The following is a 17,099-nucleotide window of genomic DNA, read 5'->3' as shown; positions in this document are numbered from 1 at the left end:
TATAAGGTTACCAGACGAATTTTGCTTTTCGTCTCCGAACAAAATTTGTCCCCAGAATGTCCCCAAATTTAATAATTTGTCCCCAGATATCCCAGAATTTTAAGTGTTAATTATTATAATTTTATGAAAATGCTGTTAAATATCACTGTGCCTTTGGTATTCATTCATACCTGTGAAATGTATATTGGAGAGATGTCCTCCAGAAAGAGAGAAATTTTAAGAGGCATTCCATTATTTTTTTTTTTTTTGTAGATGAAATAATCTATTTTATGAAATTTCTTGCTTGAAGAAATATGTGACATCATAGAAAATAACAAAGTGGAATTAAAAAATGTTACTCTTCTTTCAAAATGGAGTGCAATTCTTTTCTATTTTCTTAAAGAAAGTGATTTTCTATGTGCACATCCAGAAGTTGATCGAAATATCTCCACGTTTTCCTGGAAATAATGTTCAGTGAAGAAAATTTTTTTTCCTATGAAAATGTTGTGGAGATCCAAAAAAATCCAGAATTATTTAGAAACTGTTCGAGCCCTGCTTACTATCTTAACCAACTTCAATATGACCTGCCAGGAATGTGCTGCGAAATTGGGATCCACTCTTCTCAAAATATCAGCAGTTTAAAGTATTTAAGTAAAATGGGCATTTTTAATGTGTAAATAGAATGAGTATTTTAATTCTTTACTGGCTTTTAAGGAATCCGGAGGTTCACTGCCGCCCTCACATAAGCCCACCACTGGTCCCTATCCTGAGCAAGATTAATCAGTCTCTATCATCATATCCCACCTCCCTCAAATCTATTTTAATATTATCTTCCCATCTACGTCTCGGCCTCCCCATAGGTCTTTTTTTCCTCCGGCCTCTCAATTAACACTCTATATGCAATACTGGATTCGCCCATACGTGCTACATGCCCTGCCCATATCAAACGTCTGGATTTAATGTTCCTAATTATGTGAGGTGAAGAATACAATGCGTATAGTTCTGTGTTGTGTAATTTTCTCCATTCTCCTGTAACTTCATTCCTCTTAGCCCAAAATATTTTCCTAAGCACCTTATTCTCAAACACCCTTAACCTATGTTCCTCTCTCAAAGTGAGAGTCCAAGTTTCACAACCATAAAGAACAACCAGTAATATATCTGTTTTATAAATTCTAACTTTCAGATTTTTTGACAGCAGACTGGATGATAAAAGCTTCTCAACCGAATAATAACAGACATTTCCCATATTTATTCTGTGTTTAATTTCCTCCCGAGTATCATTTATATTTTATGCAAATCTAGTCTTTAAGGTAAAGCTCCCTGTAAAACAGATTTGAATAATTTCAAGGGAAAAATTGTTCCGGGGCTGGGTATCGATCCCGGGACCTCTGGTTGAATGTACCAGCACTCATACCAACTGAGCTACCCGGGAACTCCACCCGACACCGTCTCTTTTTTTCCCTTTATATCCACACAACTCGCGTGGGCTGACAAAATGCCAGAGACCCACATCGAGTGCACACAATCTCTGTATATCATTTATATTTGTTACTGCTGCTCCCAGGTATTTGAATTTTTCCACCTCTTCAAAAGATAAATTTCCAATTGTTATATTTCCATTTCATACAATATTCTCGTCACGAGACATAATCATATACTTTGTCTTTTCGGGATTTACTTCCAAACCTACTACCTCTTTACTTGCTTCAAGTAAAATTTCCGTGTTTTCCCTAATCGTTTGTGGATTTTCTCCTAACATATTCACGTCATCCGCATAGACAAGCAGCTGATGTAACCTGTTCAACTCCAAACCCTCTCTGTGATCCTGGACTTTCCTAATGGCATATTCTAGAGCAAAGTTAAAAAGTAAAGGTGATAGTGCATCTCCTTGCTTTAGCCCACATTGAATTGGAAACGCATCTGACAGAAATTGACCTATATGGACTCTGCTGTACGTTTCACTGAGACACATTTTTATCAGTCGAACTAGTTTCTTGGGAATACCAAATTCAATAAGAATATTATACAAAACTTCTCTCTTAACCGAGTCATATGCCTTTTTGAACTCTATTAATAACTGATGCACTGTACCCTTATACTCCCATTTTTTCTCCATTATCTGTCAAATACAAAATATCTGATCAATAGTTGATCTATTATGCCTAAAACCACACTGATGATCCCCAATAATTTCACCTACATATGCAGTTAATCTTCTCAAAAGAATATTGGACAAAATTTTGTACGACGTCAACAAAAGTGATATTCCTCGAAAGTTACTACAGTTAGTCTTGTCCCCCTTCTTAAAGATAGGTACGATTATGGACTCCTTCCATTGTTCTGGTACAATTTCCTTTTCCCAGATAGCAAGTACAAGCTTATAAATTTCGTCAGACAATGCGCTTCCACCCTCTTGTATTAATTCTGCTGGAATTTGATCGATACCTGGAGCCATAAAAAACAGCTTGTTACGAACCTTCAAATAAGCCTCGGAATGGGACAGGAATTCTTAGACACATGATCTGAAGACATTAATTCATCAATTTAAGCACAGAAACTTAATCATAAACAAAAGCAAAAAAGATATTTTGAATTAAATATTTTCTAACATTAATAGAAAAAAATAAGAGTTCAGACAAGTTTGGGAGGGCAGTGCCCCCATGCCCCCCATAACTCCGCCTATGCTTGTTTCCATACTTTTTCTAATAGATGAAGGTATTATTCATTATTTAAGCTGATTTGTAGACTTAATTGTAGCTTCTGCTTCATAGTTGAGTTGTATATATTTTAAGCGATTTTCTATTTTTTTTTTTGTACTGGAGGTATTTATGTTTTCAGTCGAATATTACACTGTTCTGTTCGTGGTTTATCATTTACTGTGCTTAATTTTATTACTGTTTTTGATTATTTATTATCTTTGCTGATATTAGCTTATTTGATGTATATAACTGCAGTGCTATTCCTGGTGTTGTTTTTACTTGCCCAATTACAACATCCAATGCATTATTTTGAAGGGTTAAAATATTTTGATTTGATGGTTTGAAGAAGCAATTAGTGCCTCATTTCCGTAAGTTATAATTGGCTTAATGTATTTTTGTATGTTTTGTTAAGGGTTTCTTGTGTATTTCCTCATTTCACACCTCCTAGACGTTTTAAGATATTACTTCTGTATGTTACTTCTTCTGATGTCAAGTAATGTGTTCTTTCATGTTGAGCTTGTTATCGAGATGCAAATATATAATGTACTGTACAATAAAATATAGAAATAGATATTTCTTGTGAATTTGTGTAAAAATATTGCACACACAGAAGCATATTCAGATGTCTTAATATTTTGGATTATACAAAATTTCTGTATGTGCAATGTGAAAAATGAAAGTTAAATTTTTTTTATTAATGGATTGGCTTTAAAATTATTTAAATCTTACTTAAGTAACAGAACTCAATCAATTAAAATCAATGAATCACATAACATTGATACAGATGTACCTTAGGGGATGATTTTAGGTCCTGTCTTGTTTTTAATATGTATCAACAACTTACTTAAAATTGACATTGAGAAATATTCAGGTACTCTGTATTCTTATGCTGTGGTTATATTTAGCGGTTTGCACTGGAATGAAACTTATCAAAATTCTAACAGTGGTATTAACATTATTAAAGAATGGCTGGATGCTCACTTACTTTCTTCGAACATTTCTAAAACAAAATTAATACCATTTTCATTAACATCACATGGCCTTGAACAACTAAAAATAATTAATAACAGAGATATAACAATACATTATTGTAATCTACCTACTTGCGCATGTCACACCTTGACTATATCCTCATAAGTTAAATATTTAGGTATTATTATTGACCAACATTTAAAATGAGACAAGCATATGTCCTTCCTGTGTAACAGATTGCGTAAAACAATCCACAAATTTTCCATTCTTCATTCTTATTTATCTATTTATGTTCTGCATATTGTATACTTAGCTCTGTTTCAATCAATAATTCAGTATGGTATATTAGGTTGGGAAGGAATGGCAAAATCGACACTCCACCCTTTAAATTTGCTCCAAAAAGAATGATCAAAATTTGTCTATATAAACTTTTGATTACCCAACGAAATTAATTTTTCAAGAATTTGGTGTATCAAATCTAGAGCAAATTTATAAACATACATTGCCGATTTACTTAAATAAAATTACAACAAATTAAAATTTGATCCTCATGAATACCATACGAGACAAAACTACAGTTTCTCTCTAAACACCCCCAAACACCACACAACTGCTGGATTAAAAAACAGCAGAAATTTTGGACCCAGAATATATAACGCATTAATTAGAGCTTACCCTGAACTAAGTACAATGAACAAACATAGATTTAGGAAACAAATTAGATTAATTATTTTATTGTTCTGTCTTTTCTTACGCTGAGTTTAAAATTGTAATCTAACACTCGTGTACTTTTGTATTTTCTATATTTATATATATTACATGATTTGTATTTTAGTAATGAACACTCTTCAATTTTGTATAACTAAAGTGACTGCGCCCGAGGATGAGCTTCTGCTTTTTTGGGCTGCAATGCCTAATGTAGTGTTAACCTAGTGTATTAAATACTGTACATAAATTTGAAATTATTTGGGTGCAAAGTATATAATTTTATTTATGTACTAGCCATACCCATGCGCTTCGGTGCACTTGTTATAAATAAATATCATTGACTTAAATTTGTTATATTTCCAAATACAGCTTTGTTATTGTTAGTGAATAATTAATTTATTACTTACTTACTTACAAATGGATTTTAAGGAACCTGCAGGTCAATTACTGCCCTCACATGAGCCTGCTATTGGTCCTTATCCTGTGCAAGATTAATCCAGTCTCTGTCATCATAACCCACCTCCCTCAAATCCATTTTAATATTATCCTCCCATCTAAGTTTTGACCTCCCCAAAGGAAATTTTTCCTTCCGGTCTCCCAACTAACACTCAATATGCATTTCTGGATTCGCTCATACTTGCTATATACCCTGCCCATCTCAAACGTCTGGATTTAATGTTCCTAATTATGTCAGGTGAAGAATATAATGCTTGCAGTTTTGTGTTGGGTAACTTTTTCCATTCTCCTGTAACTTCATCCCTCTTTGCCCCAAATACTTTGTACTGTTCTGAAGCACTAATAACAGCAGCAAATGCTAACATCAATAAACTTGAACAACTACAAAATCAGGCTCTTCGTCTAATCACTGGAGCAGTCAAATCCACACCTGTTGATGCCATGCTTGCCTTAACACGGATCCCATCAATAACAACAAAAATACAAGAACAAGCACTGTTCCAACATGAGAAAATGTCACGACTGCCAAACTCTCAATGGACAGAAAAGAACCTCCCTTCTTCAATCCTTAAAACTCCTAGTAGTTTCCTAGAAAAGGTAACACAGATTAAATCCAAATTAAACATTCCTAACACCAGAGAAAATTTACTCATAAGAGAAAATCCATTGGAATTATTGCAACCTACCTTCAGTTTGGAATTAACAGAGGAAATAAGTAAATCAGACACGCCAAAAGAAATACAAAAACTTCTAGCACTGGAAACGATCAATACTAAATACCCTACAGAAGAATGGCTACACATATATACCAATGGATCCACCACAGAAAACCTTACTGGAGCTGGAGTTACATGTACACATTTTTCCTTTTATCATTCTGTTGGCAGAGACACAACAAATTATGATGGTGAAATAGAGGCTATACACATTGCTCTCCGACAATTATTAAATCTTCCCTTAAATAAATATAACAAGACAGTAATTCTTTTAGATTCTAAAGCTGCAATTCAGGGAATATGTTCAAATGCTACAAAGAAGTCAACAAAAATAAGAGAATGCTACAAAATGTTAACACAACTCCAAAAAGTTAATAAGATTGTCCATCTCCAATAGATTCCAGCACACTGTGGAGTCTTGGGGAATGAAACCGCAGACACATTTGCAAAGAAAGGCACAACAATAAAACAAAAGTCTAAATTTAATTTATCATATTCCTCAATAAAACGCTTGATCACTACAAAATTTTCTCATTCATACCTACAAGAAATAGAATCAAATGCTAAAGGCAAAAAATGGATTACACTACTTTCCAACCCAGATATAATCGCCCAGAGACCAAGGAAAACAGCAGTTGCAGTCTTCAGACTATTGACAAATCATGACTGTCTAGCAAGTCATCTCTACAGAATAGGTATCTCAGCTTCACCAATATGTGTCCTGTGTAACGATCCAGCAGAAATGAATGAAGATCACTTGAAGACCTGTGAAGCATTAAGATCAGAAGAAACTACAGTTCAAAAGTATTGGAAAGCACGACTGCTAATGGCTTCATTGCCAGATGCAAGGCACTAGACAACAACAACAACATATTTGAGGAGAAAAATTCGCTCTGGCACCAATTCAATCCACAGCACAGGACTGAACCCTCCTCCTTCAATGTTTCCCTTTGTGGCCTGACTCCAAGGTAGGCATATATGTTGACGTATATGTTGGAGGAGGAGGAGGGTTCAGTCCGGTGCTGTCAATCCCTTGTATGATTAACAGTTACAATTTACTGAAACTAAATATAAGCACCTTCAATAGATTAAATCAGTAAAAGATAAATATCACCATTCACTTTATGACCTTAAGTACAAGTCATAAATATCACACTTTCAACAATTTAAATTGTTTAATTGAGGGGGTCCCGGCAAGAAAGTGCCAAGCCACATTTTTGGTCAAATTGAACTAATCATGCCATTTCATGGGAAATAATATATTTAAAATTATGGTGTCAAACGTTTCTGCATAAAACTTAACAGATGGCTCTATTATCTGTTTTATGTTCTTGCCCTAATACTTCATGCATCTTCTATAACAGCAAGACAATGTCAAGCAACAAAGGTAGTTTGGAGAGAATTGTGCACTGGAGGAATCTGAAGTTTTCTAATGAATCAAATTATGAAAGCAGTGATTCCAGCTCTGATTCTGAATATTTGCCACTTTCTGAAGAAGAATTAATATCAAAAACTGAAATACAGTTAAGTGTTGCTTGGCATTATATTGCCCTCAGGGTGTTAAATGTAGATGTGTTGGTTGGTCAAAGTATGCATTTCATTTCAAAAAACATGTTTATAGGCCTAATTGCTTTTTCATTATTTATTTAAAGTAATGATACTGTGCATTAATGTCTAACATATTGTTCCTTTTATTATCTTATGTGAGTCAAGATATTCTTAAAATTAAAATTATTACTTGGCATTTTCTTGCCCTAAATTTTTGCAATATGTTGTTTGGCATTTTCTTGTCCTAAATATTTAGGGCCGTATTCATAGACATTTTTAGCGCGGGTTTCCAGTGGATGATCAGCGTTTTTCGTATTCATAAACCAGTGTTAGCGATAGGATATGATTTGAATTCTGTACAAGTAACCAGTGGATAGCAGGGGCTAGCTTTGTACACTTGTAGCGCGTGCTGCGAAATGTCTATGAACAGCACCCTTAATATTTATGAGTGTGTTACCATATTATTGAATTGCCATCAAGTAGATTTCTGAGTAGTATAAACATGTGAACTAATTTGACTTTTATAACATGGTATTTTGTATTGAAAGAAAAAATGCATTATTAAAATATATTTTTCAACTATATCAGTAATACATTTCCTTCAAGATGACAATAGAACTATCTTGCCACGAGAAGAAGAAAAAGAGTTAGCTCACGGTAGATCTTCATTCAACAGTCCTGAAAAACAATCTACATTGAGGAAGAGAGTGCAAAATATGAAGGAGGTTAATCGAAATAAATAACGAAAAAATGAAGGTCGCAAATATATTTCAACAGCAGGTAAACCTGTCACGTCAGCAACAATAGGAGAAATGTACAAGTGTACATTAAGATGCTTTGATTTAGATGCAGATACAATTAAAAAAGTGTTCAATGGATTCTGGGATTTTAGGAGACTTTGTTAAGCAAAATACTGATCTATTCGGCAGTATTGAGGCCGGTCATGTAAAGCAAAGGTACAAGAAGAATTCCCCAGAAAATTGCTATGAACAATGCATTTTCATTTTCATTGTTAAAATTAATGGAAGGTCAGTAAGAGTTTGGAAAAAAATAATTTATGAGCACTGACAGCCTTCAAAATCACAGAGAACAAATGAACAACAGCAGAATGAATGAACAACAGCAGAATGAATATGAAATTTGAAGAGGTTTCTTGAAGTACCATGACTGTAGACAGAAAAATGTGTGATCTGTGAAAATAAAGGAAATCAAACTTACAGATGTAATAAAGCTAATGGAATATGTCCCCCAATCCACCATGGCTTTTTCCTCAACTTGATATTTGATGATGATGGTGACGATGGGGAATATGCTGTGGAAGATGTATAGGGTATTTCGAAAGTCAGTTTAAACATTAAACCGCTATAAATATAAAATTTGAGATAGGAAAAAAACAAAAACATCACAGTGTTGGGCAGACAACGGGGTTTACAAAACATTGGGAAGATGTCCATTGTTCTCTTGTTCAACATACAGCTTTCTGTCTGCGACACCATGCACAGCATTTTGCAGATACTGTCTTGGATTATTGGCAATTTCTTGCGAGATGGCACCTTTCAGTTGCAGTAAGGTTGTTGGATGTGTTAGGAAAACTCGTTCTTTAAGGTAACCCCACAACCAAAAGTCGGCCGGATTGAAATCTGGAGATCGCGGAGGCCACATTGTTGGAAAGTGCCTACTGATGACACGATCGCCAAACATATGTGTAATAAATTATTTTGCAGGGATAAAGATGTTGGGTGGAGCGCCATCTTGCATGAAGATTATGTTTTCCATATCGTGATTCCTCTGTCTAGGGATGATGAAGTTCTGTAACATGCTGTAGTAGTGCTTCCCGTGTACTGTAACAGTCTGCCTTATTCCATTATTGTTCACACCTGTGGAGTAACGGTTAGTGCGTCTGGCCGGGAAACAAGGTGACCCAGATTCAATTCCCGGTCGGGACAAGTTACTTGGTTGAGGTTTTTTTGGGGGTTTTCCCTCAACCCAATATGAGCAAATGCTGGGTAACTTCAGTGCTGGACCCCGGATTTATTTCACTGGCATTATCAGCTTCATTTCATTTAGACACTAAATAACCTAAGATGTTGATAAAGCATCGTAAAATAACCTACTAAAAATTAATGGTGGAGTTAACACGTTTAATTGAGGTTCGTTTTCCGACCAAAGTCATCAGTAGGCACTATCCAACAATGTGGCCTCCGCGATCTCCAGATTTCAATCCGGACGACTTATTTGGTTGTGGGGTTACCTTAAAGAACGAGTTTTCCTGACACATCCAACAAGCCTACTGCAACTGAAAGATGTCATCTCGCAAGAAATTGCCAATATTCCAAGACATTATCTGCAAAATGCTGTGCATGGTGTCGCAGACAGAATGCTGTACGTTGAACAAGAGAACGGCAGACATCTTCTCAATGTTTTGTAAACCCCGTTGTTTGCCCAACACTGTGATGTTTTTGTTTCTATCCTATCTCAAATATTATAATATTTACAGGGGTTAAATGTTTGAAGTGACTTTTGAAATACCCTATATTTTAGGTTATTGTTTGTCTTTTGGGAAGTAACGAAATTAATATAAAGTTTCTTTGTCTTAAAAAATGGTAAATAATAGCTGAAAATATAACATTTCTAATGTCAATTAAACTTCACACTATATAATTAGTAATTCTTTTGGCCAAGATTGTGTCAAGCAATGGAACATTATACATATAAATATAAATTTTTAATATAAAATAATAAAAAATATGTACAATATATTTGACATTTTAATTAAAAATATATCAAGGAAACTCATTACACATGTAGAATCAAAATTTAACTTTTTCTATGATTTGAGGATTTGATCAAACATTCAACTTGCCTTATTTCAAAAGTGTAAAAATGTGGGTTGGCACTTTCTTGCCGGGACCCCCTCAATTAAACACAATTTGTCAGTTTCATTGTAACTGTGTTTAGGGTTATACTTCTTATTACCGTTTGTTATACTGTAGGCTATGCAATGCAATTCCTCCCATATGATGTAGAGGAACAAGTAAAACCTCCTATGTGAATATTAAGCATATATTTTTATAACTGTGACACACTGGCTTGGTAAGTGTAAATTATTGTTATAAATTATGTAATCTGACTGCACATAGATGTTATTTAAATGTGTAAAATAAATAAATGAAAAAAATTCCACTAATAAATGTGTTTTTTCTTCTTACTGCAAAATTTTATATTTCGCGTATAGGAGTTATTGCAGGAACAATGACAATATTATAAACACATATGAATATCATCCGTACAAAAAAGGTTGTTAAATAAATATTAATTCGATTGTTGTCCAAGGACTCCATGGCTGCCTTAAATAAATGCAGAGTCATATTTTGTTTTATCTGGACAATGGACAATGTCTATACATTCAAGTACCTGGGCGCCACTCTTGATAATAAGCTCACATGGAAAGATCATTGCTCCGAGATAGCTTCAAGAACCCATGGTAGATTATTATCCTTACTAAAGTGGCTTGCTGGAACCAAATGGGGATGTGCTACATCTACGCTAAACTGTACTTATAAGACGTATGTGAAACCAATCATGATATATTGCTGTGGTGCCCTTACAACTGCATCTGATCAGACAATCAGTAAGCTAGACTGTGTCCAAAATCAAGCTATGAGACTGATTACTGGTGCTGTCAAATCAACACCAATAAACTCACTATTGCTACATACCAATAACATGGACATCAAATCAGAAATAAGACAATCAGCGTTAAAACTTCATGAAAAACTCACTGGTTTGTCTGATATTGAAAACTCCCCTTGCTCCTCACACACCAACCGCAGATTAAAAACCCAAGAGGGTTTCCTGCAAAAAGTAATCACTGAAAGGCATCATCTGGATCTATCCTGGAAACCCCAGCAATTGATACTACCAACCAACCCACTGCGTTATATCATATTGACTATGCACTAGATCTTATTGCAATAGAAAATAAACACGACAAATGTAGTGAAGTACTCCGCCTTTCTGCCTTAGAAACATTACAAATCTGCTACCCACAAGACAAATGGCTGCATGTGTACATTGACGGCTCCCAAATACAAAAACACGGGCCCACTGGAGCCGGAATTCATTGCCAACTGTTCTCTACCTATCTCACTCTAGGCAACAACCATACACCTTTTGATGGAGAAGTAAGAGCCATATGTACTGCTGTGAAACAACTGTTGTGCAGGTCCTTCCCATTTCCAAACATTGTCCTCCTCAGTGACTCAAAAGCAGCGATATCTGCAATTGGAAACTACTTATTACAACAGCTAATGATGACATTCAACAATGCAGAGAAAACATCAAGAAACTAAATAAAATTGTACATCTGCAATGGATACCTTCTCACTGCGGTATTGCCAGGAATGAAGCAGCAGACTTTCTGGCAAAGAAAGGAACAACTAACCCCCTTTCATATTCTAATATGCTGCCATTTCATAGAGCATCTACAAATATAAGAAGTCGAGTGAGACAATGTTTCCATAAAAGTTTGGAGGAACAAATTAAAGATAAACACTGGAAGGACGCACTAAACTCCACTCTCCCCGAATGGCCCAGAAGAGAAGCTGTTACGAAGTTCTGCACCGCAGTAGGTCATGACTGTCTGGCTAATCAACTCCACCGCCTGGGTATATTATCCAGCTCCCACTGCATGCTCTGTGGATGTTCTGACACCATGGACTCAAACCACATAAAGACTTGTCCAGCACTTTCATCTGTCAGCTTTGTGGATAGGTACTGGGAGGCCAGAGAAAGAATGCAGCAGTGCTGACATCCTTTCCTTCATAGTTTCACTTGCACATTGTTCACTTTATTTCGTTTTCTTTCATTTTAGTTTCTATCACCATTGTACGGCCAATGACTCTAGTCAAGCACCACTGCATTGAATAAAAAAAAAATTGTTTTATCTTCATTACTAGTATATTAATTTGAGGTGGCAAAGATATAAAAAGCATTGTTATTTTAAAACAGATATATCTCACCATGTGGTAATGCAGAACTCCTGCACGGAAATATCATTATGTACTTCGATACAACATAGTAATATCAGTCATATCAAAATTTTGCATAGAATAAAACTTATCAGAAATCATTTTTAAAGAAACTTTTGTTATGTAATATTTTGCATAAAAATCAATAATAAGCGGGATATTTCAATTTATTTAATTCACGCCCCCTTATAATCCCCTTTTAAATAATATATTTTGAATGACATATAGTCTAAAATCTAAGTTAGAATGAACGTAAATACATTCCAATTTTCATATAAATCAGTTCAGGCATTATCGCGTGAAAAGGTAACAAACATCCAGACTGACAGACAAAAAAAAAATTCAAAAAAGCGATTTTCGATCTCAGGATGATTAATTATACATGTTAACATCAATTATTTTTGGAAAAGCGAAAATTACCACAAAAATTTTGGTTACAGATTTATTATTAGTATAGATGTCTTTTGTATGATTGTTAAAAGATAATAAAAATAAACAGAAGCGTCTCTTGTTTGGGGGCTTTCAGGGCTCAGCCAAGCATGAAAATTTGCGTAATATATTATTTCAGATATTTACAAACAATTCTCAAATTTAGAGGAAGTCTCGTTCTCTTTATAAACTAAGGTTTAGACTTCACCTGCGCAGAGGAGATGCTATATTCTTCATTGGAGGTGTAGCAGGCATCTATTGTAGAAGCGACAGATAAATTCTAGCCCGGAGATGCTAGATTCCCAATGTGTAATGTGAAAATATATGTATCATCTTCATAACACTGTTTACTTATACTTATGTCCTGTTATACTAACCTCCCTGAAAATTTCGTAATGCATCCCTAAGCTCAGGAACAGTTTTGAGACACTGCACTGTTGCATTCATGTAGCAGGTATTACCTAAATTCGTAAGTCCTGCTGGCATATCAAGCTGAAACAATGGGAAGACAAGATTACGAAAAGAGGCATTCCCATGAATGCATTGCATTAAGACAGAACAATGCTGGATATCTTGCAGTGTAGGCTTTCACAGCCGGAGTCAATAGATCTAGATTCATTTTCCGGGCTGAGAGGCCGTGGTCTATTGGTTGGTTTTATACCAGACGTTTAGGCTGCAACTGCGGCAGACATATTCAGTGGAGTGGTATCAGAGGTCGCAAAACTCTTCTCGGCGTACCTGAGGCAACTGATCAGATCAGTTGCCTCAGGTACGCCGAGAAGAGTTTTGCGACCTCTGATACCACTCCACTGAATATGTCTGCCGCAGTTGCAGCCTAAACGTCTGGTATAAAACCAACCAATAGACCACGGCCTCTCAGCCCGGAAAATGAATCTAGATCTAATGCTGGATATCTTACACAATCACATCTACAGTACTTACAGCAGACGCCAATTCACTTTCATTCATATCTTCAACAAACAAAGGTTTTTCAATTGGTTCTGTAGGAACATCTTCTTTACTGCCCATCATAAGGATAGTAACACCCTGAAATAAATGAATGAATTAATGAATGAGTAAATAAATAAATATAGAAGTAAATAAATAAAATATAGACAAATAAATAAATAAATATTGCAAAAGCATCATTTCGTAATATATAGGATAAAATGGGTATAACTGCATTCATTTTAAGAACAGAATCTTTAGGTTATAAGTAACCAAAAAGTAAAATGTCATTTGGTATTTAAATAATGGTTTAGCTGAAAAAAATAATACGTATCTGCAGTTTGAATTCCATTTATGGTAAAACTATTGGGTACTGAGACATATGAGTGGTAAGATATCAACGTGAAGAACAAGGTGAAAAAAATATTCCTTTGTAATTTAAAAAAACGTTTCGTGTAATAACGTACTGATTAAAAACGCATTTACAGTGTGATGGAACGTTCAAGGAAATCTGGCATCACTGCACTTAAGGGTTGCTCAGCAAGTGTACACTGTCTATCTGTGTTCTTACGCTGTACCTCAGCAGTAGCAAGACATATGCTAATCTTTTCGTGGAATTCTAAAAGTAAAGTCAATTAAGGACAATGCCAAAATTTACTAATTGTATCTAGATAAGATTTTAATTGATGGGAAATCAAAACAGAATTCCTATGAATCAGTAAGACTGTATCAGATGAGATTTCCTAACAGAAGAATGCAAAATCCGAGAACGTTTGTTGCTGTGACACAACGAGTGTTAAAGACTGGATGTGTAATTCCAGCCTGTAGAAATAGAGAACTGCGGTTACTAGCCTATCTTTATGTCTTATAAAGTTTATTTTATGATTTGTTCTGCACAGAATTGATTACTGTCCAAGTTCAAGTGCAATTTAGTTTTATTTCTTGCAATGTAATTCCGCTGAAAGTATGGATATATTAATAAATTTTATTGTTTTTTGTTATTCACAAACTCTTAATAAAACAGGCCTACTGATGTTCATAATTAGCCTGCTTATATTTGTTAATGATGAATTGCAAGGTTATCTTTAAGTACTCCATTCTCTTTACTTTATTCGTAAAAATAAAGCACATGTATGAATTTTCGTCTTTAGAAAGTACACAAATCAGCTGTTATTGAACGTCTCCTCACTAAAATACCTCTCTTTCAATGCAATCAGAAGCAAATCCTTTGCTTTTTACTACTGCATTAGACTTCATACTGCCACAATTGTAAACAAAGCATTGCGCTGTTGCAATGTAGCCACTTCCAATCTGTCAATAGAAATTCGATTTTTTCCATAGTCATTACAGATAGATACAGGATGGATAGAACAGAAAAAAATTTTCTCCAGCATCGGGACTCGAACTTGGGTTTTCAGCTCTATGTGCTGACGCTTTATCCACTAGGCTACACCAGATTCCAGTTCCGATGTCGGATCAAATCCCCTCAATTGAAGGTCTATCTCTCAGTATATGAAGGTAGGCCACCAAAGAGAAAATTGAGAGATAGAACATAAACTGAGGGGATTGATCTGGCATCAGAACTGAAATCCGGTGTGGCTTAGTGGATAAAGCGTCAGCATGCAGAGCTGAAAATCCGGGTTCAAGTCCCGGTGCCGGAGAGAATTTTTCTCTGTTCTGTCCATCCATCATATAATAACGCAGAATACCTGCACGAAAATATCATATGTACTTCCATACATCATAATAATAATTATAGATAAAGAAACGGTTATTTGAACTTATCTACTAGTTTCATTGATATCTATTACTTGTTCAAATTAATGCAGTTATATCCTTTTCACACTGTATAGGTATAGTGAAGTTCAGAGAGATTTCCGTCCCTTTGATAGGGGTTGTGTTATGTATATAGTAGCTGATCATAAATGGACTATATTTTTTTTCGTAGCAGTGGAGTAGTACACATGTTCAGGCGACATCAGCTCACCAACAATATTAATTTAGTGCATACTGAATGGCGAAACAAGAAGCAGATTCGACTATCAGCAAGAAGGTAAAGAGATTACAGCAATCTCAAGAAGAAAAGAAAATAAAACATGTTTTGACCCCTTTGGACAAGACAACAGATACTGCTGTGTCTCACTTCCTGAGCTGTTTCTATGCGGGGCGAGACACAGAGGGGGAGAGTGGGAGGTCCTGGGTACAGCATGTGCCTACGACCCTACGTTCAACACATTGTCCTTTTCAGGATTGTTGTTGTCAGCTGTGGAACAAGATCAGCCATGGACAAGCGAATGTATAGGCTATCCCCTCACAAAACAAATTATGTCATACTCATCAATTTCTGTAACTAAACACTAATACCAGTGGTAGACTACACCTCTACTCGAGATTATCGACCTAATCGCGATCACTGTTGTCATGTGTGCATATCCGTAAACTCTTTCCTCTTGGCGGTGTTTCTAAATAATATAGATTTATTAATTTGTCCTATAGAATAATATCTGTAATGTTGAGAATTAATATTTGAGGAGAAAAATTCGTTCCAGAGGGGATCGAACCCGGGTCTTTGGTTCTACGTAACAAGCGCTCTGACCACTGAACTACGCCGAATTCAATCCACAGCACCGGACCAAATTCTCCTTCAATGTTTCCCTTTGTGGTCTGACACCAAGTATGCTGACGTATATGTCCAATGTCAACTGCCATTATACTAGGAGCTCACTCAGATGAGTGACTTGTTTGGCCAGAATTCCGCAGTTATGTGCACAGTAATCTCTACAAATATATGCACTGCAGCTATGAGAATATTATAGATTTATTAATTTGTCCTCCAGAATAATATCTGTAATATTGACAATTAATATTTGAGGAGAAAAATTCACTCTGGGGCCGGGGATCGAACCCGGGTCCTTGGTTCTACGCACGAAGCGCTCTGACCACTGAGCTACGCCGAATTCAATCCACAGCACCGGACCAAATCCTCCTCCTTCAATATTTCCCTTCGTGGCCTGACCCAAGTTAGGCATATATGTTGACGTGTATGTCCAATGTCAACTGCCATTGTACTAGGAGCGCAATCAGCTGAGTGACTTGTGCAGTTACGTGCACAGTAATCTGTATAAATATAAGCACTGCAGCTATGAGAATATTATAGATTTATTAATTTGTCCTACAAAATAATATCTGTAATATTGACAATTAATATTTGAGAAGAAAAATTCGCTCCGGTGCCGGGGATCAAACCTGGGTCCTTGGTTCTATGTACCAAGCACTCTGACCATTGAGCTACGCTGAATTCAATCCACAGCACCAGACCGAACACTCCTCCTTCAATGTTTCCCTTTGTGGCCTGACTCCAAGTTAGACATATATATATATATTAATTGTCAATATTACAGATATTATTCTGTAGGACAAATTAATAAATCTATAATATTCTCATAGCTGCAGTGCATATATTTGTAGAGATTACTGTGCACGTAACTGCGGAATCCCGGCCAAACAAGTCACTCAGCTGAGTGCGCTCCTAGTATAATGGCAGTTGGCATTGGACATATACGTCAACATATATGCCTAACTTGGAGTCAGATCACAAAGGGAAACATTGAAGG

The 17,099-nt window shown here is 35.6% G+C and overlaps 1 protein-coding gene and 1 non-coding gene across 2 annotated transcripts in view; one reads left to right on the top strand and one right to left on the bottom strand.

Annotated features, from left to right (window-relative positions):
* Positions 1 to 17,099, bottom strand: part of Usp14 (ubiquitin specific protease 14) — a 152,527-nt gene that overhangs the window by 95,690 nt on the left and 39,738 nt on the right. The window contains exons 3-4 of the mRNA XM_069823918.1: positions 13,480 to 13,584; positions 12,915 to 13,029 (exon numbers count right to left, since the gene is read on the bottom strand). Of these exons, the coding sequence (XP_069680019.1) occupies positions 12,915 to 13,029; positions 13,480 to 13,584 (220 nt within the window). The remainder of the gene's footprint in view (positions 1 to 12,914; positions 13,030 to 13,479; positions 13,585 to 17,099) is intronic.
* TRNAC-GCA (transfer RNA cysteine (anticodon GCA)) lies at positions 15,075 to 15,146 on the top strand. The gene has a single exon. It is a non-coding gene; the product is annotated as a tRNA-Cys (tRNA).

This window comes from Periplaneta americana, chromosome 4 (genome assembly GCF_040183065.1).
Source record: "Periplaneta americana isolate PAMFEO1 chromosome 4, P.americana_PAMFEO1_priV1, whole genome shotgun sequence".
In the NCBI taxonomy this organism is placed as follows: Eukaryota; Metazoa; Arthropoda; class Insecta; order Blattodea; family Blattidae; genus Periplaneta; species Periplaneta americana.
Note: the sequence above shows the minus strand (reverse complement) of the source record. Positions and strands in the feature narration are given on the sequence as shown.